General features: G+C 38.3%; 1 protein-coding gene across 22 annotated transcripts in view; it reads left to right on the top strand.

Annotated features, from left to right (window-relative positions):
• Window positions 1–23561, top strand: part of CDC42BPB (CDC42 binding protein kinase beta) — a 98968-nt gene extending 75407 nt beyond the window's left edge. The window contains exons 22-39 of one of the 22 annotated variants that reach the window (XM_086894556.1): window positions 919–969; window positions 2055–2144; window positions 2580–2654; window positions 3053–3158; window positions 5505–5641; window positions 6227–6366; window positions 7911–7992; window positions 11093–11309; window positions 11698–11760; window positions 14057–14653; window positions 17614–17711; window positions 17823–17907; window positions 18054–18174; window positions 18273–18390; window positions 19317–19355; window positions 19485–19590; window positions 19682–19752; window positions 21829–23561. In XM_086894556.1, the coding sequence (XP_086750682.1) occupies window positions 919–969; window positions 2055–2144; window positions 2580–2654; window positions 3053–3158; window positions 5505–5641; window positions 6227–6366; window positions 7911–7992; window positions 11093–11309; window positions 11698–11760; window positions 14057–14653; window positions 17614–17711; window positions 17823–17907; window positions 18054–18174; window positions 18273–18390; window positions 19317–19355; window positions 19485–19590; window positions 19682–19752; window positions 21829–21960 (2328 nt within the window). In that variant the 3' untranslated portion in view covers window positions 21961–23561. Of the gene's footprint in view, window positions 1–918; window positions 970–2054; window positions 2145–2564; window positions 2655–3052; window positions 3159–5504; window positions 5642–6226; window positions 6367–7910; window positions 7993–11092; window positions 11310–11697; window positions 11761–14056; window positions 14654–17613; window positions 17712–17822; window positions 17908–18053; window positions 18175–18272; window positions 18391–19316; window positions 19356–19484; window positions 19591–19681; window positions 19753–21828 lie in introns of all 22 variants that reach the window. The other 21 variants (XM_086894555.1, XM_086894554.1, XR_015288462.1 and 18 more) reach the window with 21 other exon arrangements.

Genomic DNA, 23561 nt, shown 5'->3' with positions numbered 1-23561 from the left:
CAAATCACAGCTCCAAGTAGGCGTTTCACTTTAAATGATTTGTGCATTCCCTGAGGAAGCAGCTGTTAAATGCAACATTGAATCACATTTCCTTACTTCCTGAACTCTTGATCCTTGAAGATTTTTCTGGGTTTTTTTTAAAACTTTATTTTGCAAAGCGTAGACAGTCTTGTTTTTTAAGGATAAAACCACAAACTTGGAGTGAAACAAATGATCTGTTTATGAAGTGGAGTTCAAGGGGCTCAGGTTAAAACCTCATCAATCTGGTTAGATTTTTCTATCCAAGATGTTACTCTCGCTTTTTTATTTTTCTATTGTTTTTTCAGTTGTCACTGTTGCTAAAAACAAAAAGCCTATGGACATACTGTGATATTTTCATACAGTTTGTGTATTTGCTGTTCCCAGTCACAAAATGTCTATGCTGCCTTTCTGTTGAAGCAGCAAGATGTGCTTTATGGGTGACCAGGAGGGGAGAGAGAGATGCATGATATATGCTACTTTCTCAATACTAACTTTTATCTGCTGACCTTGATACTTTAAAACATTGCTTTAAAAAGTATATTTAAAAGATAGATGTAAAACAGTAACATGTAAAATATCAAGCCCATAAGTAAATAAGGTTCCATTCTATGGACCCTGAAATAAATACATATTCACTATGGAAACGCAGGTGGCATTTTCTGATGAATTACATTAAAATTGCTGATACTGTGCATAGTAACTTACATTACCTTTTTTTTTCTTCACATGTACTTAAAAAGATATTTTGTATCATCTGCTTTGGGCTTAATTTAGTTTGAATGAGTGTCACTTGGCCATATAAAATACTTTATTTAGCTAGTCAAGTAATACGCTATCTGAAGTTTTCCTGTGGGTGATAAGCAATCGTTTTTATCCCTCATATCTGTTACAACAAAGGATTCTGTTTCTTCTTCGTCTACATCTTCTCTGCTAGCCTTTTGGGAAGAAGTAAGTTTTTGTTAGTAGTTATGTGTCCTTATTATGTTGTGACCTGTCTTAGTCAGAATGGCCCTCTAAAACTAGATATTTTGCTTCCTTAATTTCTTTGTAACTTAATCCACTAAACCTCTTTGAGACTTACTGTTTTATAGTTTGACTAGCTATATAGCTAAAGCTGAATCACACAGTATTTTGAAGTTGTTCGTATTACATAATTGTGCAATTTGATCTTAAACGGCCCAGCCCTTCCAATCAATTTGCAATGAAACAAAAAAAAAAACAAGTATCTGAACAAATTTAGTGAGCTAACTGAACTTGAGACGTCTTGCTGTCTAAACTGGCTGGGAAGTGAGTGATTCATTACTTGTTGCCTTTAGTGCTAATTACATCATTGATGTGAAGTCTAATCTCATGTTTGTTAATCACAGTTTTCGTGATGTCCTGAGAGTACAGGAATACAGAATCTTACTTCCACACCCAGCTGCTTTAGCTCTGGAATTGTAGCATACTTCCCCCTTGTGCTGGCAATTAGTAGTTGCTAATTTAAGTGTGAAATTAATAGATGGCTTGTAATGGATGCTAGCTTTAAATGATAGTGAAATATAAGACACTGTGATTAAGTAGACGTGATTCTTTTAATGACAGAGGCAAATCATTCTTAAACAGCATTTTAAAGATTGAGTATTACTACTTTAAGATTTTTTCTTGTGGCAGACTTGCTGGCTTCTATATGCTAGAAAAATCCTAGTGTAGCAAGCTACCATGAGAAATCAGCTATTTTAGGGATGATTGCCAAGCTACTCAAACATCATTCCATACCTGCAAGCAGGAGATTAGACACAGCCTTGCTGGGAGAATACAACTGTTAGAGCATTTATGCTGTCTACTATGAGATTTTGCATTTCAGTACTTCCAGTTTTTCCATCAGGTGTCAGGGTTTGTTTGGAGGAAAGATCTTTTTTCAGAATGGATGTTAAATGTATGTGTACTTCATATAGAATTCGGCACTGGGTCTTGTTTCCATTTTGTTGACACTAGGATACTTCATCAGATATGTGGTATCTAATCTAACATGTTTGCTGTCACTTTTGCAGACCAGCTCTATTAGTGAGCAGGAAATGCAGGGTCCCAAGTCAGAAGTTTCACCATCTACTTCAGTTGTAACTGCAGAGCAACAACAAGAAGTAAGAGACCCGTTATTTTACCCTGAAGAGTAACTCACCCAAAAGTCTCTCTGTCTTGTTCACAATAAATACATACTGCAGCATTCATTATGAAGAAGCAGGATTGAATGCTGTGTATTTGCAATGTCTCAGTGTTAATTGCACCTGCTTTGAGGACAGTTGCAAATGAAACCTTTTTGTTTGCTTTGTGTATGTTGATGTACCTCATTTTCATGTTTTCCGTATTGCTGCTTGTTTGTTAACGTGCAGGCTTTCCTGTGAGTGCTTTAAAACACAATCTATTTCTATTAAATCAGAATGGCAATGTATACAATGATTAAATTTCTGATAATTTTCAAGAAGGAAAAAAAATCAGAACAACAAGCTTTGCCACCCCAATCTTGAAACAAATTCTTGAAGCCTTATTTTGCTCAATTACAGTTTCTTGTGATTCAGGAACCAATTCGGCTTCAGAGGATGCCTGCTGCTCCTTCCCCCACCATTCAGTCCATTTCTCTAGCTGTACCAAAGGTAGGGGGATGTGCTAACCTTATTCTAAAGAACAAAGAAAAAAAAATATCATTTATAAATCAGCCCTCTGTGTTTTCTTGTCCTGTTTGGGTTTGTCATGTGTGTGTTTTTGTAAGACTTGTGTTTTTAATCAAATGTTTCCACATGCATATGAGTGGGTTTTGTGTTGTTGGAAGGGATGACAAAACATGGTTGTAGTTTTGGGTTTGAGTGTCTTTTGGAATTGGAAATAAAACTCTTACTGTTGTCTTGCAGCAACTGCTACAAGATGCATTTACATATGAGAAGCCCAAGCTTCATAATATACACACTGATATACTGGAGGGTGGTGGAGGGAGGTGCTTGCATTACTTAAGTCCAGAAAATTGAGTTATTTTTATCTTGACTGTATCTTTCAGCCTAAAGCTCACCAGCTCAATATCAAGTCGTTCACAAGCCCCACTCAATGTAGTCATTGCACCTCTCTTATGGTGGGATTAGTTCGACAAGGTTATGCCTGTGATGGTGAGTTGGCGAAACTTTTTGTAAATTTTCAGCAAGCTCCTAAAAAAAACCCATCCCAATATATTTTAAGACAACCATTTCTTTGGGGAGAGAATAAAAGAGAGGAGTGGCTGCCACTGGATGATTTTCACTTCTGTTGCATCAGAGCATATTCCTGAAGTCTCTTTAGAAGAATGATGATGTATGATGAAGTATGGTTTCCTTGTATATTGTTAATTAATTCTACTAAAGTTAGTGCTGCTGGAGTGCAAAGGAAGGGGCAGGGAAGGCAGGACTGGTTTCTTTTGTTGTACTAGAGAAAAATGCAGAAATGATCTGGTGGCCTGAATCTCATTATGTCTATTTTATTCTGGTCATAAACCCCATATGCTGGGAGGATGTTTGCTCAGTTATTTGGCTTGTAGCCTGTCTTGCTGTCCATTAGTTTTATTTAAAATGCTTTCTCTGATGCATGTATCACTACTGAATTCCATGTTTGAGTATATGGTGGTATTTTCATTTGAAATTACTCACTGTATATTGATGAATATATGAACTCAGTTAAATAGGCCACAAATTCATGTAGTATGCATACTACAGTATAAAAAAGTTTATTTCTGTGCCCAGCTTAGTTCTTGCTAGTGGCAGCCTCTCCACTGACACCCGCAGTATCACTTGCAGATTGCCTCATCTGCGCTTCAGGGCTTTTTTCCTGGCAGATCTTCTGGTGGCAGTTCTTCCCCAGGAGGACCTATCAGTCTGCCAGCACTTGCCCTGGGGCTGCCTTTTGTCTCCTGTTGCTGACAGTTCTGAACTCTTGTTTTGCATGTCTTCTTGCAAGCTTGAAACTGTCTTTTTCCTTTAGTGTAGCTATCAGCTTCACTCTTCTTTTGTCTTGTGTATTTTGATTAAGCTCTGCACTGTTAGTTTTCCGTTTTGCCTAATCTACAGCAGTTCTTGATTGCTACAGAAAAAACTAAAATCACATTGATATAAAAATGGAGATGACTCCAATAGAGCAAAACTTTGCCAAATGTTCCCCTCTCAATCACTTGCATTTCCCAGTTCCTCCTCTTTCTCATCCTGGAGACTATGGTAAAATACATCTACACTTAGAGAAGACTGGAACTGACTCCATCCTATGGATTTTCCCTGTTCTGTAACTGGTGTACAGTCCCAAATAATCATGAAGCCTCCTTAAAGAGCTGAATTTATTACCTGGTCCTGGGGATTACCTACAGTACTTTGTGTGTATGACTTTTTGGTACCCCTGCCCTCCTGAGAGCAGACAGTAGCTCAAAGAACAAGCCAGGCAACCTGCTCTGGGCTGCCCCCTCAGGTATCATCAGGAGGAGGTTTGTTGTCCTGTCTGTGGCTGTAACAGAAGCAGGCTGTTTACAGGTTTTTTGGAATCCTTTGACACTTCATAATTACAGAATGAGATGTACCTAGGATATCTGCCAGATTCCCACTTCTGAGAATATGGTTAGAAGGAAACATAGGACACATCAGAATGTCATGCCCCTCTCTCCCTGCTTTCCCAAGCAGGTAGAAACAGGACAGCAAAATCTCTGTGGAAAGATTTGGCCCCTAAGCTGTGGGTCAGTTGCCTTGATATAAGACATTAACTCATTCCACAGTTCTTGTGGTCTGTCTCATGTGAAGTGGCATGTATTATGAGTTTTTTCTGTGTACTGTTTCTGTGTGAAGTGCTCTGTAGACAAGACCTAGAGACCTCTGTCCCTTGCTGGTGCAGCACAAAGTGGTGCAAATGGTAAGAAAGCGTGCAATGCTAGTTTGCTCCTTATTTAAACTTACTTGAACTCTGGGCAATAGATATATTATGGCTCTTTCATCATGCAGTATTTTCAGTACTTGTCCCTGGTTTCTACTTTATTTATTCTTTATTTATATCATATCTTGTGTTTAATAATTTGACCCTTTCTGTTTTCTCATCAGTTTAATTTTACTTTTTCTTGCAGTGATCTTGCATATGTGGATCAAATTAAGCACCTATTAGCACTACCCTGTAATTTTTATTCCCCCTTTATTTATACTGTTTCTCTTATTTGACTGAGTTAGTTGGTGCTTAACACCAGCAAGGCTGCCCAACTCAATTTCCTTGAAATGTGGACTGAGTTCCTGCCCTTTATGAATGTAATGGGCTAAAAAGAGGAAATAAAAGCACTTTGGAGAGTCTCATACAATATCTAGGTGTGTTCACTCCTTCAGTGTAGCAAGCTATTGCAATATTTGACTGCCAGTTTCAGTGTGATTAATTGATTTGCTGAGTGTAGACTATGTGAATCACCTGTTATGATTGACTCATACAGCTATTTCACTGTGAATTTTCTCTTTTGTACTTAGTGTGTTCATTTGCATGCCATGTTTCCTGCAAGGATAGTGCACCTCAGGTCTGCCCTATACCCCCTGAACAAGCCAAAAGGCCTCTTGGAGTAGATGTGCAAAGAGGAATAGGAACAGCCTATAAAGGTTATGTCAAGGTAACAGTCTTTTCTTCTTGAACAAGAAAAAATACTTAACTTCACTTACAGCTCTACAGCTTGGAACCTCTAAGTATGTTTAAGCACATCTTCTAAATAGTGCTAAAGCCTTAAGGCTTTGTGTGCCATTCTGTAACTTACTTAACTTCCTTGCTTTAGATGTGGGAGAAACACTTTGTTTTACTACAAGAGCTGAAGGTCAGTAGATTAGTAGCTACAATGTTCATAAGCAGCAAGGGGAGAAAAAAAAAGAATGGTTTAAGAAAGAATTTCTGTTATTTTTGATGTAAGCATAACATAAAAGGTAAACTGTCCTACCATTTTGGCATTGGTGAAATATCTAAGCCTAATATCTTTGTACAAGTCTTAATATATTATTTTTTTAAGTTGTAACAAGGAATGATTGAACTTAAAAGAGGAAAAATGATTGCTTGATTACATGGTAATTTTTCATCCTATTTTGAAGGACCAGTAGAATGTGCTCTAATTCCATTGGTCTAAGTGTAAGCATTTTCTAAATGTCCTGCTTTCTGTGTCTTCTATATGTAGCTTACACATAATAAGCAATCAGTTATTTACCTGCAGGTCCCAAAGCCTACAGGAGTTAAGAAAGGATGGCAGAGGGCTTATGCAGTTGTCTGTGACTGTAAACTGTTCTTATATGATGTGCCTGAAGGAAAATCCACCCAGCCTGGAGTTGTGGCAAGTCAAGTCTTGGATCTCAGGTTTGTATTGTTACAGCAGAGTAGAAGTCCTCTCTACTTTTTTCTTAACAGGAGTGTTTATTCCTAATACACAAGAAATTACATTTTGAGAGCTCTGGCCACAAATAAGATTTGTGTATTCTGTACATAAACTGAGTTTAGGCTGATAGAGTTGGCTCAACAAGAAATTACTTAAGTAACTTTACAGTCACTCACACTGCAATCACCAGTATTCACAGTATTAGCATGCTTCTTCCTGGAATTCCATATGCACCTGTAAAAAGCAAGTGTATATTGGTAGATTGCTTTTCCCATGTACTCAGACCTCCACACTGAGTCACAGATCATCCCATAGCCAGTAAGTTCAGGAATGTTAAAAAAACTGAAGAAGTCTGCAGAAAAGCACCAACTAATTTATGCTGAAAGTGGCTCTGACCCTGCCTTTTAACAGGAATTATTATTTCATAGGGAACCATCTGAACCAGTGAACACTGTCTACCAAATATCTGAGACGTAGGTTGATCAGAGTAACCAAGGAAGTTTTTTTTATTTCAATTTATGGAAATATGAAGAAAGTGTAATACCTTTGAATGTTACAGCACCTTTGTACCTGTGTTGAATACAAAGTTTGCATCCACAAGCAGCTTGATTTATATTTTTTCTAGACAGCAGTACTGTGGGGTTGCACCAGTACTGCTGTGCTGTTCTCACACTTGCTGGGAACTGTCAGTGTCAGCTCCCTGACATGCTGGCAGCAGGAGCAGGAACGTGGAAGTATTGCAAATAGCAGCATTCACATCAGTGCATTGCTTGAAGCAGCTCAGCCAGATAGCATATACCAACTGTCCCATGCTTTCTCTGCTTTTTGTAGCTGTCCCTTTGAGGCTGTCACGTGAGGATTCTTAGATCTTTTTAATAGATGTTAACCACCACAGCTATGAATTCTAGCATGGGCAAGTTTCAGACATTAGTGTCATCTTTGCACTAAAATTGGCAGTAATAATGATCAACTTGGTCAAATTCAGTTTAAAAAGGCTAGTGTAGACAAGCCCTCTGGGGTGGAGCACTCTGAAATGCAAAAGTTGTTCTGATGTCTGTTTATTTTACTGTAATAGAGAATTAAATCTAGCTGTTTTGAAAATCCTTATTTGAAACCCACAAACTATAATTATGTTGCCAAGAGCTTTTTATGTGATTTTTCTTTTTTTCCAAAGGCCCCTCTCTTGCTACACATTGAGGTATGAATTATTCATTTCTAATGTGTCTGCTGGGCTGGAAGAGCAATATTCTTGCTTCTAATTGTAGAATAGGTGTGGCTTGGACACCAAAGCTACACAAAGCCACCCTGCTTAACATCAGGTGGACTGAGATACACGTACCAGATGCTGTAGAGACATAACTGAGGCTTGTGAATTGTTTGGGTCAAGGATGGTTAGAGCATAACAAAGCAGTTGTGACCTCTGTGCAGTGTTAGGAGATCGCAGCCTATTGAAACAGTGGTGATAACAATTAGAATAATCCTATTGTCTGTTGTGTGTGATGATCTTGTTCTCTTTTCTCACTAGAGATGAAGATTTTTGTGTGAGCTCTGTCCTAGCATCGGATGTAATACATGCAACTCGGAAAGACATCCCTTGTATATTCCGGGTATGGCTACCAACTGACTCTTACAGGAAATACCAGATACATACCAGTGTTTTGTTTTGATAATGGCATATGCTGTCCATATCTGATGTTGATTATGTAGAAGTGTAAGAATTTACAAGGGCTGTGCTGACATATGTAGACAAACAATATGGTGCTCCACTTATAGCTAAACTGTAAAGAACAGAGTTCTCCTTACTTAGCTGCTTCCTTGTATATGAAGTTCGGTGCTTTTTTTATTTTCCTAATTATAATTCACTATATTTTCTCCCTTCTTACATTGGTATTACCAGATTCTGTTTTTTCTTGCTTTGCTTTGGACTCTTGCTTTAGGAACCAATGCTATGACAGAATATTCTGAGACTGATCTAGTTTCCTTAATTTCATGTTTAAGTATAGTAGGAAAAAAAAAATAAAATAATGAGCTGAGCTACAATATCCCCTTTTAGTGTATGTTCCATCTGAATACTGTATTTAGTTTTTAACAATAGGAACTTACTTCTTATGTTTTGTGTGAATCATATTAAGTCTGGAATTCTAAAATTTAGAAAGGAATACAGTAGTAGCCAGTATCTATAGCCCCTTACATTTGAATACAGAAATTCACTGTCTTCAGTGTCTCTGGTCTTCATCCATTTAGAATCAAGTCAGGAAAACATGGAAAGCCAAGATCTGTCAATCAATCACAGTCCCTGTATTTGGTCCTTCAGGATTTTACTTGGGAATTGTCTTTGCTCCTTGTTTGTGTCTCTACTTTTCTGCTTTTTTGTAAAATTATTTTCTGCAGTGAATTTTCATACTTTGGTTTACTACTACCTTTACCTTAAGTTTCCTCTTGTTTGTATTTTGGTTTTTGGGTTTTTTTGTTCCCATCTGCCTGCTCTCTTAAATTAGTAAACATGGAATACTGTAGGAAAGAACATCTGAGGAGAGAAAGCATGGTAGGCAGAATGATGGTTCATTCATTTAAGAACAAGGTATTCATACAGTTCAGCCTGCCTGACTTGTTGCTCTAATTTCTGCCTGCAGTTTTTAACTGAAAGGGTATCTAAATAATAAAAATAATTTTTTTCAAATATCTCTTTGTAAAAATACTTGTGTGGATAGACATGACCAAATATCTCTATGGTTTCATCATCTTGGAAGCTGATATGTGAATATATCCATTTGGGTAGGGCACCAGAGAAGTTGCTGAATTGCACCTCTTTTCTCAGTTCTGTGTCCTCCTTCAACAGCAGGAATTTCTAAAACTAGAAACCACTAAACCTGATGGGGAGAGTCTCTTCTCAGTTTCATTTAGTTCTAGATCTGCATCTTACTGACACAGTTCCATAGAGTAGCTTGTATAGAACAGTTTAAACTGTTAATTCACATCATCTGTGTAAAAATGTGGTCCTTTTGTGCATGTCATTGCACGTAACACAATGATGTTGGTGGCCTACAAAAGACAGATTATAATTTATTCTGGATCTTCTACCAGCAGATAACAATAACAGAATGCTGCCAAACAGTAAAACGTTCCCATCTCTGAACCACCATGAATTCAAGAACAGTAAGAATTTGTCTCAGATTCAAACATTTCTCCTTGGTAATCAGTTTTTAAACCTGGATGTTAGGCCATGCTGACAATTCAGACACCTCAGTCTTACGTGCTGCCATCAATACACATTTTTAATAATAGTGTAAGAGTTGGCTGTGGTGGAGTGCTTCCACAGCTTAGCAGTTTGAGTTAAGAAGCCTTGAATTTCTTAGCAAATAATGTATTTTTGTATGATGAAGAATGCAGTATATACTATGACCATTACTCACTTTTTTTTTCTTGGATTTGACTATATGTAAGTTGCCAGCTTCAAAAGACTGAGGAGTAATACATGGTGGTACTTCAAAGGGAAAACCATTGCTGGAATTTGGTTTTGTTTTGTTTTCTAAACATATTATCCATTATGTCTCCATCTGTCTTTAAAATATTAGTGCTTAGTTACAGTTTCAACAGGAACAAACCTTTATGCAGGGTAGTAAGAGCTATAAGCAATAGCAACTTCTCAGTTCTCTCCCTACCTCCCTTCACCTCCACCTTCATCTTACTTATGAACTTCTGTCTTTGACATCCTGTTGTCCCAAGTGTACTTTACGATATATTTTATCTTTGTGTGTTACTGTTTAATTCACTCTTCCAGGAATTGTGTGTTGTATTACCACAACATTCATCCTTATGATTTTCTTAAAACAGCATGTAGGCTGAAGGTCTGATATTCCATGTTACAGCCTTCAGATTTGCACTTTCACATCTTTTGTTGCTTTTTTCTGTTTAACTGTTGTTACTCAGAGTCTGTGTTGAGGGCTGATCCTGGCTGTTGCCCTGTTTGTCTGTGGCTGAAAGTATAGTTCCCATGATACCATAAACCCTTCAGTCTCTTCAGGCAGTACAAAAAACCAAAATGTTAAAAAATTCTGCATGCATTCTTCAGGCAACATAAGTTTCTGGATAGTTTTTCTGTTTAGAACACGTTCTGCTTTGAGATCTATGGGAGGATTTAACTGAAAATGAAGTGAAGCCATAGTGATTTTCTTTTAACACAGGGATGTGGGAGAATGCAGTACTTCAGTCTCAAATATTGCTTTCCTCCAGAGCATTGAATGCAGATATGCTCTTCCTTTGGACAAATATTTGGAAAATTAGATAACAAAATCAAAATCTAGAACTGATGATAGCAATGTCTTTGGGTTTAAATGCATCTGGTTCACAAAGCATGCGTGTTGGTCTCAGCAAGTCCTGGGTGGGTGGCAGGGAGGCATCAGGACAAGCTATGGTTCAGAGCAGGAAGGAGCCTTTTACTGCCATGTATTGATTATTGTAACATTCCTTTCCCATATTTTTGGATTCGGAATATTTAAGCAAGACTGAATACTTTTAAACAAAGCCACTGTGGCTTGTGCAGGGGTTGTTTTTTTGAAGCACTGTGTCTGTATTAGCTGTGTTGTCTATGCCCCTTGGGTACCTCATTCCATTGTCATGAGAAAATGTAGTTTATTTTCACAGTTCTGTGTGATAAAAAGGGCTTTTATTACTCTAACTAATTTCACTGTCTCTGTCTGTTTAAAGGTGACAGCTTCTCTCTTAGGTTTGCCTTCAAAGTCTTGTTCTCTACTGATTCTGACAGAAAATGAGAATGAAAAGAGAAAGTGGGTTGGAATCCTAGAAGGGCTGCAATCTATCCTGCACAAAAACAGGCTGAGGAACCAGGTTGTGCATATTCCACAAGAAGCCTATGACAGTACACTGCCTCTTATTAAAGCAAGTTTAGCTGCTGCTATTGTAGGTATGTTTGTTTAACTTTTATCAGCTTGTGAAGGTTGTTGGAACTTTTAGATGGGCTTCTATAATGAGAGCACTGACACCTTGAAATAAATTCCTCAGCTGAATTCCTTCATAGGAATTTAATAATGGGTGAAGAATGCTAATCTTGCATTGATATTCAGGTTTCTTCATCCACTTGAAGTAAATAATACTGTTGAGTTGTTCAGCAGGTTGTTTTAGCAATATGGTATATAGCATGCTTTTGACACTGTGTGAACTCAAGCAAAATTGATTTGCTGGTGAAAATCTGTTTGTGCAGAAATTTTTTCAGCTGTTCAAAACAAATAGCCTGTTTTAAAGATAAGACCAAGCATAGCTGAATTAATGTCCTTTTTTTCCTCTTGATTTAGATCGAGATAGAATAGCAATTGGTTCAGAAGAAGGACTGTATGTGATAGAGGTGACCCGTGATGGTAAGTTAGGCCGTAATGCATGCAGTAATTACATATGAAATAATGAGCTCCATAACTTTTACTGCTGCTCTAATATAGGTTGCACAACAGCCTTTCATGTATAGTAAGTATTAAGCACTCAGTTAATTGATGAGAAGGAAGAGTGAATGTGAGATATAAGCACTAATTTGGTCATTATCGTTACATTCAGTTGACTGTCTGAAATTAAAGGTGTGAGTTACTGGGCATATTCTGACAAATTTTCACCTTAGCTGTGTTCCCAGAGCAGCTATCAAAATGCTTCAGCACACAGAGCATGCACAGCACACACAAAGTTCATAGTCTTCCCTTTAGAGCCTCCATGTCTCATCTGCTTCTTCCAGAAATTTGGCAACAATTCACATTCTCTTGCAGACTGATGCTGTCCAAAGCAAATGTGTCTTGGGGTGCTAGTCTTGTCAGTTATTTTCTCAATTCATTTTTCTGGGTAATTTAGTTTGTGGCTATTTGAATGTTGTATTTTACTCACGCTAAAGCTTGCATTTCAATGTAAATAAAGCAGTGAATACAGATTTTTAAAGACTTACTTGACTTTCAAAATTAAATTATATCAGGGATGTGTTTTTGGGTCAAAAGAAAAATGTTATTTCTTCTTCTTCTTGTTTAGAATAAGACATTGCCCAATTCCAGGAGAAACTGCTTTATACATGGAGACAGCAGATACTTGAAATTCTTTTTAGCAGTAATGAATGCCATTCCTTTTGAGTAAATTTCCAGTGATCACCATTCATTAAGTAGTTAGATATAAACATAACTTGAGATGAAAATAATTCCAGGGATTCCAGTACAGCTTCTTGCATAAAAAAAGTTGTCAATTTAATTTGAAAGGTCATTTCATAAAGGAACAATCATCTGCATCACCATGTCATATGTAAATGTGAAAATTAATTACCAATTTTGGTTTTATGTTAAGAGATGTTTTGGAGGAGTTTTCTATGGCCAGTTCTGTGCGTTAATAGATTTTTATAAATTGTAATCTATTTTTCATTTTATGGCAGTTGTAATTTTTAGTGTTAATTAACTGCCAGCTGTTTATATCAAAGGTCTTTGCTTAGAATATTTCATAATTCTTGACAAATAAGCTGGAGTTGGAGGAAGGAAGAAAACCATTTATCTGGCAAAGCCAGTTATTTCATAGAATATTTCTTCAGACATTTCATCTATTTATGCAGATAGGGGAACACCACAACAGCACTTTGTGATTTAAACAGCTAAAGTCTTATTGCCATGTTTAGAGAATTTGGTAATTTTGGCTACATTACTCAACTGTTACTGAAAAAAAAGGCAAAGAATTTCCAATTAAGAGTTTTCTGTTTTATTTTTTTAAACTACGATTCACAAATATTTTAAATGCATTCAGCTAGCAGAAAAATTAAAGTTACAATTCAATTTAATTGGTTTATGCTTATTTAGTTTCCTAGTTTAGAATTGCTGTTATGTTTGTACCCCATGAAATACTCACTGCATTCTTGAAAATTCTTGTATAGCCAAGATCCCCAAAGAGCACACATTGTACCTAACCCCCTTAGCTGCCTCTAACCCCGCTTTAAAAAAAATGCATCCAACAGTAAAACTCCCCATGGGTAGCCTGACTAGTCCTTGCTCTGAGAAGGGTTTTCCTGGTGCCTGTCCTGAGCCTCTTTTCCTGCAGCCTAAGCCCATTCCTTCTTTTCCTTTCCCCCTCACATACAGCATTTTTTTGCCTGTCTGTATATGTGCTTTACATCCCCTTATTGTACTGCTTTTGTATCTGATGAGAGATCTGCCAACAGTACAGCATTTTGTGTCCTTACCACACATTTAATCACACATTTAATCACTTACCAGGATTAAATACTTCATATTTCTTAACTTTGTGTTCTGCTAATTTGGTCTTCCTCCAAAATTTACTGAAGATGCTGATGTTTTCATGGAGGTGGGACCCACTTCTGAAGATGCAGCATCTTGCACTGTACAGATGGTACAGATGCAATTATATAAAAAAAAAAATACTCCATTTATCCTACATGTTAAGCAGCGTTTTCACACCAAGTGTTGTTGAGTTTTTTTGTGAATAGAGAGTGTTACAGGAATGCTTTATTTCATTGTTTGCTCTGAGAATTAATAACGGAGAATCAAGCATGTAATAAGTGCTCTTCCTCACCTGGTACATGTCTGTGTTTAGATTAATTTTCAGGCATCACTATGTAGCACTGCAATGTTTCTGGGCCTGGTGATTTTCCTGTGTAACTTATGGCAGCTCTTGTTTCCTTTGCAGTGATTGTCCGAGCTGCTGACTGCAAGAAGGTGTACCAGATAGAGCTTGCTCCCAAAGAAAAAATTATCATCCTCATCTGTGGTCGGAACCATCACGTCCACCTTTACCCCTGGGCCTCTCTGGATGGGTCAGAAGGGAACTTTGACATTAAGCTTGCAGAAACTAAAGGCTGCCAATTGATTACAACTGGAACACTAAAGAAGAGTTCTTCTACTTGTTTGTTTGTGGCTGTCAAACGACAGGTTTTTTGCTATGAAATTCACAGAACTAAACCTTTCCACAAAAAATTCAGTGAAATTCAGGCTCCAGGAATTGTACAGTGGATGACAGTGTTCAAGGACAAGCTCTGTGTTGGCTACCAGTCTGGGTTCTCTCTGTTGACCATCCAGGGAGATGGACAATCTATAAACCTGGTAAATCCTAATGACCCCTCGCTTATCTTCCTCTCACAGCAGTCTTTTGATGCCCTTTGTGCTGTGGAGCTCAGTAATGAGGAATACCTGCTTTGCTTCAGCCATATGGGAGTTTACGTCGATTCGCAAGGTCGAAGGTCACGCATGCAGGAACTAATGTGGCCTGCAACTCCTGTTGCCTGTAGTATGTATATGTTTTTCTGTTGCCATATCCCTGTTGCTGCTTTACTTGTCAGAAAATACTCAGCATTGTATTCAGTTGTGCTTCAGTTTGTCTTTGAATATCAAGTTTAAGTTTTGATGAGTTAATAGACACATGGTTCTTCCTGGTGGTAGTGTTGGACTTGGAGATCCTGGATGATGCAAGAAATGCTCTGTCCTATTACAGGACACATAAGAATAAATAGTGGGATGCAAAATAATTTCTACAGAGAGTAGGGCTGGATGCAGGACAGTGCAAGACTACCTGTCTGTGAAATTCTGTAAAGGTTTTTGTTCACCTAGAGAGTATAAATGTCCAGTTGCCTGTAGGATGTCTTCTGTGTATTGTACTCAAAGTACAGTAGAAAGCTGAAGAAGAAATGGAACTGCAAGTCTAAAGGTTCATAATAGAGAAAAATTTTCACTTTTTTGTTTTAATTTTAGGATGACAATATTCAAAAATAGTATAGGTGAGGGCAATATTTGAACCACTCTGTTTCAGGAGCACTGGTTATCAGCTTGGTAGAACAGATGTACATGCAGAGCATTTTTCAGTATTCAGTAGTCAAAGGCAGTTGATGATAAATCTGGTATTTCTATTTGAAGCCAAAATAACAATTAAATTTTTTTGAATGATTGAAGGCAAGAAATAGCTTTTTGTTTAAGCAGTACAGCAAGGAGTGAGGTGTATGTTGGTTTGATCAGGCCAGGCCCTAATAGGAATTTGTTTAATTTTATTTGACTTGAACTGAAATTGTTTGCTTACTTTACTCTGACCTAGTTCTGTACAGAAGTCTGAAGCAAAGTCCCAAGGAAACAATGTAGAGGCAAATTTACTTTAAAATACTATTACCTAAAACTAATGTTTCCTTTTCCTTAATCAGCTTTACAGATTTTTGCATTTCAGCAAACTAGACTTGCTAGTTAATGGTTTTGTCTGTTATTATTAGAAGTGTTCTTACTGTAAACTATTTAATAACATTCTTGTATGTGCAGTCCTGAGTGGTGCTGGCCTAGGGCTGTTTTTGTAGAAAGAGCAACATTTTCTGCTGCCAAAGGAAATGGAATTACTTCCCTTTTCATTAGACTTGCCTGCCCTCATCAGTCCTAGTGTCTGTCACTAGTGATAGTGGGTTTTTTAACTGTCCCATCAGGAGGCTGTAACATTCACAGAACGGTTTGGGTTGGAAGGGATCTTAAAAAGATCACCTCCTTCCAACTCCCCTGCCATGGGCAGGGACACCTTCTGCTAAACAAATTTTCTCAAAGCTCCATCCAACCTGACCTTAAACACTAGCCTGGGTGGAACAGCTTCTTCCACAGCTTCCATGAGCAATTTGTTCCACTGCCTCACCATCCTCACAATAAAGAATTTCTTCCTAATATCTAGTCTAAACCCACTCTCAGTTTAATGCCATTTCTCCTTGTCCTATGACTCCATGCCCTTGTAAAAAGTCCCACTCCATCTCCCTTGTAGCCTCTTTGGGTACTGGGAGGTGCTGCAGGGTCTCCCCAGAGTCTTCTCCAGGCTGAGAACAGCCCCAGCTCTCTCAGCCAGTCGTTTTTAGGAGAGACCAGCAAAGTGGCAGTGATTCTGCTGTGGTAAAGCACCAAGTTGCAGAGAAGTTTTGGGACAAAACAGACTTTGTATCTGGGGTATTCAGTGTCCTTGCCCTGGGAGAGGGCAGGGCAAGCACTAGCACAGCTCTGTTACCCTGGCTGGCCTGCTGGGGTTGCCCCTCCACCACCTGGTGCTGGTGTCCTGTGCTGAGCCAGTGTGGGTGTCCCAGGGCTGCTTGGCTCCCCTGCAGCCTGGTGCAGAGCCTTGGAGCCAGCTGCTCTGGAGGCTGGAGCATGGGCAGGCACACTGCAGGCACTGACACGGCTCTCTGGGAACCACTCGAGGTCTGGTCAAGCTCATCAGCTCTGACTGGCAAGTGCCAGCCTTGGCTACAGATGTTGTTTCTGCCTGATGCTCGGGTCTCCCTCTTGATTTGAACATCCAAGCCAACTAAGACTGCATGTAATAAATGCTTGACCATTAATCACTTTTGTGTTACATTTTTATGATAGCTGTCCAAGGTATTCTTTTAATGAATTTAAAAAATAGCACCACAACTGTACTTCAGTTCTTTTAAGAAGATTCTATGATGTGTTTAGTATCCTACTGGGTTATTTTCATTTTGTTTATTGAAGCATCTTCTCTCTATTAAATCCCTTAAGTTTCTAGTAACTGCTTTTTACATCAGGAGACAGTCTTTACAAGAACAGAAGCATGTTGATACAAAGCTCTGGAGTTCTCTGCTTTTTTGACCTAAAATAAACTTGTCTGCTGATGCCTTTTATGCTTTAAAAAAAAAAATAGTTGAAAAGAGAAAATGAGTTACAGACTTTAAGCATTTTTTAAGTTGACATTTTTCTATCAGCTTGATGAAAGTAACCCATACATGAATATCTAAAGCTAGAAAATTGTAAGCAAAAAGAGGAAGGAAATTGAGAGCAGATCTGCATCATGAGTTCATGACCCAGCTCACAGATGGTGGCTTTCTCATCTCCTCTGCACAGAGCAGATGTATAGTTAGGTTGCTGCTTCTGAAATGAAGTAATCCATAGCAAAGATAGCTGCTCAGTTCCTACCACCTAGCAAACTTGTATACATCTAAAAACTTCAGATGCCATTTTGCAATTTCATGAAATGGCAATGTGAAATTTTAAAAAATACTGAAAGGGTCAAATTTAAATATTTCCATGATGCTGGTAGGTGTCATTAGTAAATCTATTCTCACAAAAAATGTGTTTGAAAGTGGGATTTTGAAAATGTGTTTTAAAGTGTATCTTGCACATAGTGGAAAACTTGTAACTATTGAAATCTGCTCAAATATTTGTCAGTTCTGGACTAGTGAAATGACATTAGGGTTTTCTGTTTGTTTTCAATCAATGCAGGTTGCAATTCTTCATATGTAACAGTGTATAGCGAGTATGGTGTTGATGTGTTTGATGTTAACACTATGGAATGGGTCCAGACTATTGGCCTGCGAAGGGTAAGTAATTTTCTTTGGGTATTGAACTTAATGGGGTTGCTTTCAAATGAGGTGTTTCTTCATAGTATATTCTAGATTTGAGGTAATTCTCTGTCTCCTTCCTCAAAACAGATCAGACCATTAAACATGGATGGCACACTGAACCTCCTTAACTGTGAGCCACCAAGGTTAATATATTTCAAGAACAAGTTTGCAGGTGAGTCCTGAGCAAGGGGAGAAATGGGGAACTCATTCTAACTGGTTAATTGTCACAATGTTACCTTTGCACTAGATGAAATTTGTGCTGAATGTGTCTGGGTCAGTGTGTACCTCTGTATGTGAAATTGCTTTGTGCTATTGCAGCAGGAGCTGGCCTCAGTGTACCAGAAACATCTGACAACAGCAAGAAGCAAATGCTTCGAACCAGGAGCAAAAGAAGATTTGTATTTAAGGTTCCCGAGGAAGAGCGGTTACAGCAAAGGCGGTAAGAATTTATTTGTAAATTTGTAAAAAATCACTGAATATACATGATGACATGCAGAGAGACTGGGAATGCTAATAGCATCACTCTTGTTTTTTTAGGGAAATGCTTAGAGACCCTGAGCTAAGGTCAAAGATGATTTCTAACCCAACGAATTTCAACCATGTGGCTCACATGGGACCAGGAGATGGAATGCAGGTCCTCATGGACCTCCCACTGGTAAAATACATTTATAAGGGAGGGATATATATGTGCATTTGTTCTTGCTCACAAAAGACATGAAGATGAGCTGGATGGGCTCAAGTATTATCTTTGTACCGAATTCTTCTTGAAATCCTTTTGAGAAAGGTGAACCTTCCTGTTGTGCAGTACTTCTAAATCTTGTGCAAGGAAATACTGTTAGCTGACTTATGAATGAGACACTGAAAGACAGATATCACTGCCAGGAGCTTGTTAGTAGTTTTGTATATAATCAGTCTCTCCTCCTTCCTTTTTCTTGTTTGTCTTCTTAAAATAACAGAATGAATTTCCTTTCCCCTCATCCTCTCAACATTCTGCTCTTGGTATCACCTCCAACAGGCTTTGAGCACGTCTATCACATGAGCCCAATCTCTGATGAAATCTCTCTCCAGAGTGACCATTCCTCACTGCAAGGCTCCCTTCTGCTTTCTTCCTCTTCCTGTCCCTCCTCTGCTTCCCTAGCAAGGGTAGGAGTAGCTACAAACTGTTAGGAACTGGAATATGGTATGCTTGTGGCACTTCACCAATTCTAGAGCAATAACAAGGGGAAAAAAAATAATGCTGTGGAGGTAACTAAAATGCATGTGACTTGCAGTGCTTTATAGCATTAATATTAGTTTGTATTTAACTAATACAGCATTTTATGAGCTATTTTAGTGTTAAATCCACAAGAGGAAGATGTGGAAGTACACTTTTATGTTCTGTATGTACCCTCTGTTCTACATCTGTGAGTCAGGCTTTCTCTTGTCTTTCTCAGATAGTCCAGATGTGGGTCAGGCATTTGTCATTTCAGCAGGAGGAGGAAAGAAAGCAGAGCTGTTAGTACAGTCCCTTCATAGACAGTTTGCTGGCTGACAGGTTCAAGTGGCTTCTGTGGGGCTTAGTTCTTTCTCTGTCTTTCTCAGGGTTTGTGTCTGTTACTGAAAATATGTGGATGTGGTCAAGTAAGTTCAGTTTTTCTACCAACACTGGGTTGTAATAGCTTCAAAAGCACAGTAAAGTTATCACGAGTAACAGCTTCTCATTGGATAGCTTTTGTTGCCGACTAACAGGGTGTTTCATTTCAACTGTAGAGTGTCCTACCTCCTGCCCAGGATGAAAAAACCTGTCCATCTTCAGCTAACCTGTCACGGCAGCAGCAGCAGAGGAACAAAACTTACATCTCATGGCCCTCATCAAGTAAGGCTGGGAGCAAGCTGGTCACTTCTGAGCTGTAATCTGTGATATCAACAGGAGTTGTAAACTGCCTTTTGTCCTTCACTCTCTGCAGGTGGCAGTGATGTGGGAGCAGCCATGCCTTCCCGAAGTATGTCTGACCCTGACCAGGAGTTTGACAAAGAGGTAAAACAGCTTCTGTAAATGGAGACCAACCTGTTCTGTAAATGGAGACCAACCAATCTACCCTGTTGGGTAGATTGTTCTCTTTTTCCAATAAATTACATTCCCAAGGAAATACTTAATAGAGACATTTATGGAGATGTTTTCTTTCCACAAGTGTTCTTAGCAGTCTGTAATACATGTTTCCAGGTTAGATACACCATCACAAAAGCAAAGCTGTGAAAAGATCTTCTTATGGTGATATTTTAAGAAGTACTATGTCGTGGATTAAGCTTTATAGGCAACGGAAATTTGACTAATTGATGAGATGTCCTCAAAGCTCCTAAAAATGTTCTCTGGGATATTAGCATAGAATAGCAAAGTAATATGACTAGTTAAGTAATTTTCTGTGCTGCCTTAAGGAAGACTTTTTGTAATGTAACTTGAGAAGGAATCAAATTTGTAACACGGAAAACTGCTTTTAGCAAGAATAAGAGTATGTGCTAGTAGTCACCAAACTGAAAATGTCCTGGCTCTACAAAACTGATGTTTCTGGATCTGAACAGAGAAGATACATGATTTTTGTATCTCTTATTTATCATTTGTTTTCTTCCAAGCTTTGCTAAAGTCCTATCTGTGCAAGGAAAGTGTTAGGAATTATTCCTGGGAGGCAAAGTCCCTGATTAAGATCTTTTATAGTGCTTTTGGTACCCAACTGCAGACCCATATAAAGTTCTGAATCTTGAAGCATGTTTTGGTGAAGCACTTTTTGGTGAAGGCACTTTTGCTGAGTGCCTTAGCACAAGCAAAGTCCAGAGTTCTGATCACACCTGTGCTCTTACTTCCTTTGTCACCTTCAGTTAGCCATTAAAAGCACATGAAAGTGGGGATCTCTAAACACAGTTGTCTTTGAAACAGTCTTGTTTTTCAAAGGTGGTTATGATGGACAATGTTAGTTATTCTGCTCACCCTTCCCAACTCCATTATATGCCATGCTCTAATGGTAATTGTTGTTTGTAGGCACAAGTAATGATAGATTCAAAAGGGATTTTTTACAATTGTTTCTCTTTTTGGTAGCTCTTACAATTTCTTATGACTTCTTAAATTTAAAAAAATAGTAGTTTGAAACTGGTAAGAGGCTCTAATAATACCTTTTGGATTTATACTGTTTCCCCCATGACTTTTAACTTTATGAACTGGATCATGTTAGGATAATCTTGTTATAGATTATCTTATTATTGTTCAAGCCATGCAAAATCTTCTCAACAGTGTTCTTGAAGGATGTTACCTTTCAATCTATTTGCTAATAGTATATATCTATTTGCTATAAGTATGTATTTCCCTTTCTTGAAAATAACTTGTTGCAACAGTAACAGGGGTTTTTTGTGCAGTATTTCATTAGCTGTGAATTTGTGCAGTGCTCAGAATTGTAACACACCAAAATAGTGGGAAACTTGCCAGCCATCCTGTTGAAGTGAAACCAGCCTGTGAAGGCAAATATCCAACAACTGATCTAACGCTGGGGAAATAACTGTGGATAGTCTTTATTAGATATTGACGTAGGACGTACCCACTAAGTATATTCTGTTTCCAGATCTCCAGCCAGATTCTTGGCAGCCTTCACTCGGTTGTGAGGCACTTCACAGGCTTGTTGCTGTTTTGTAAACAGTTCATAATGCTTGTTTCCTTCCTCCTCACCAAACTGAAGATGATTTGACCATGGTTTTTGTATATTTACATGGGCAGATAAATTTGCTTCTGGGCTATAAAAATTGCCTGAAAATTGCAGGCTGGTAAATTCTGAACAAATGTGAGCAGATAGATGCATTCCATCAGGAAAACTTTGCAATGGCTAAAGGAGAGAAGACAGAGATGTAGCAATTTCCACATACTTTACCATAATTCCTGTTGCATCAGAAGGTCACCTTTGGGACTGCACTAGAGTCTGTTGATGGTAATGGAAGTACTTGCTTGAATGTTTAACTATGGAATTAATCTAATGCACACTGCTTCGAAGGTGTTGCTCTGCCTTTGAAAGCTTTTGAGTGTAAAGAATTCACTTCAAGTAAACATAATTTTTTTAATGTTTCTCATTAACAGCCTGATTCAGACTCCACCAAACACTCTACTCCATCTAACAGCTCAAATCCAAGTGGTCCCCCAAGTCCCAACTCTCCTCATAGGAATCAGCTTACGCTAGATGGACTGGACCAGTCGACCTGTGATGCGTAACGCCACCGCTCTCGCCATTCCTGTCATCCACTACTCCATGGTGTTCAACAGCAGGGCAAAGCTGTCTCAGATGCTAGTGCCAAGACTGACACAGACTCTCTAGGGTTGCACAAGAATAATTATATATCCAGATTGTAGATACAAACTATGGAAATGAAGAAAATTCTTTACTAATAGCGATTGAGCTTTTTCTGCAGAATTGTTCACTGCTCAGTTACAGTTGATTCCTTTCTGCACAGCTGTGACAGTTTTATTGCATAGGAGCATTTAAGGCCACCAGTAAATAGTCTTATTCTTATGGTGAAAGAGAAATAGAGAGAGTTACTGATAATGTTGCTACAATATCAGGAATATTATTTTTCTATAGAATGATGTAATGTCTGATTAGCAGGAAATCCTTTTAGACAGAATTTGGACTTCTAAATAGGAAATGTGAGCAGGTCTAGTTACATCCTCAGATGAATACATTTTTCCCTTTTTCCCGTAACTGTTTTTTTCCTAAATCTTAAGGAGAATGGTAGGAAGCTGTAGGTCATTTCCAACATCAGTAGAATCACCAGGAAGTCAAAGAAAAGCTGGTTATAGTTTTGTGGCCTTTAAATTCATTTAGCCATTACATATACAGCTGCATAACTGTCTTTCTATCTTTCTACCAACTTTTTAGTCTTGTACATAGGACTACTGACAGTTATCTCTTTACCCATTCCCTGCTTTTAGTCCTCATCAGTCATTAGTCAGGGCTTTTAAAATACTGCTGTGAAAAGAATTTTACTCCTAGTTCCTGCCTTTCTCCTCCTGAGAAGCTGTTTCTCCTGGGATTTTGGTGTGAGGACACACTACGCTGTTTAGGTAGCAAGCCTTCTTGTGGACGCATTGCCCTCGGAGTCTGCTTGACCCAAGGGACTGTATCGCACTAAAACATCAGTCTGTTCATTGGTTACCAAAGTGGAACGTGAAGGATGTGTAACTGGGGGTGCTGCTTTTCTCATTAATTGTATCCTCACCTGCATGAAGACCCCATGATTATTAATCAAGTATTGATCATGTAGAAAAATGCACAACACACTCCTGTATATTTTGCGATGGCCCATGTGCGGTGATGTTTTGCGTGTATATTTAATCTCATGCTTCCATGTATTATACATTTAGTACTCAAGGATTTGTGACCATGTTTCATTAAAAGCTTGTAATTAATTCAGTGGCTGGCATATCCAGTTTGTCATTGTCACACTAGTGTGCCTTCTGTGCCAATTTTATGACAGTTGGATGTCACTTATTTAAAATTCAGTTTAAATGGGCTAATGATATACCAATGGCTAATGTTCTTTTCTGAAACACTGTATAGGACGTGCACTTATCTTTAGTTTAAACTGAGTGTTCTAGTCAACATTTAATCCTGTTACGTTAAGTGTTCGACAGTACTTGCTCTTTTTCTCAGATTCTTGATAAAGGGGCTCAGTTAGAGCTGGACACTACTGCTTTGGGGGTTTTCTGGTTTTTACTTTTTTAATGTAAGTCTAAGTCTTTGTAATTATTGAATTGTGAGAACATTTTTGAACAATTTACATGTCAATAAAGCAGAAGAGGGAGGTTTTAAAGTT

This window comes from Cyanistes caeruleus, chromosome 6, assembly GCF_971803275.1.
Source record: "Cyanistes caeruleus chromosome 6, bCyaCae1.hap1.1, whole genome shotgun sequence".
NCBI lineage: Eukaryota > Metazoa > Chordata > Aves > Passeriformes > Paridae > Cyanistes > Cyanistes caeruleus.
This window is presented reverse-complemented; position numbering and strand designations above follow the sequence as displayed.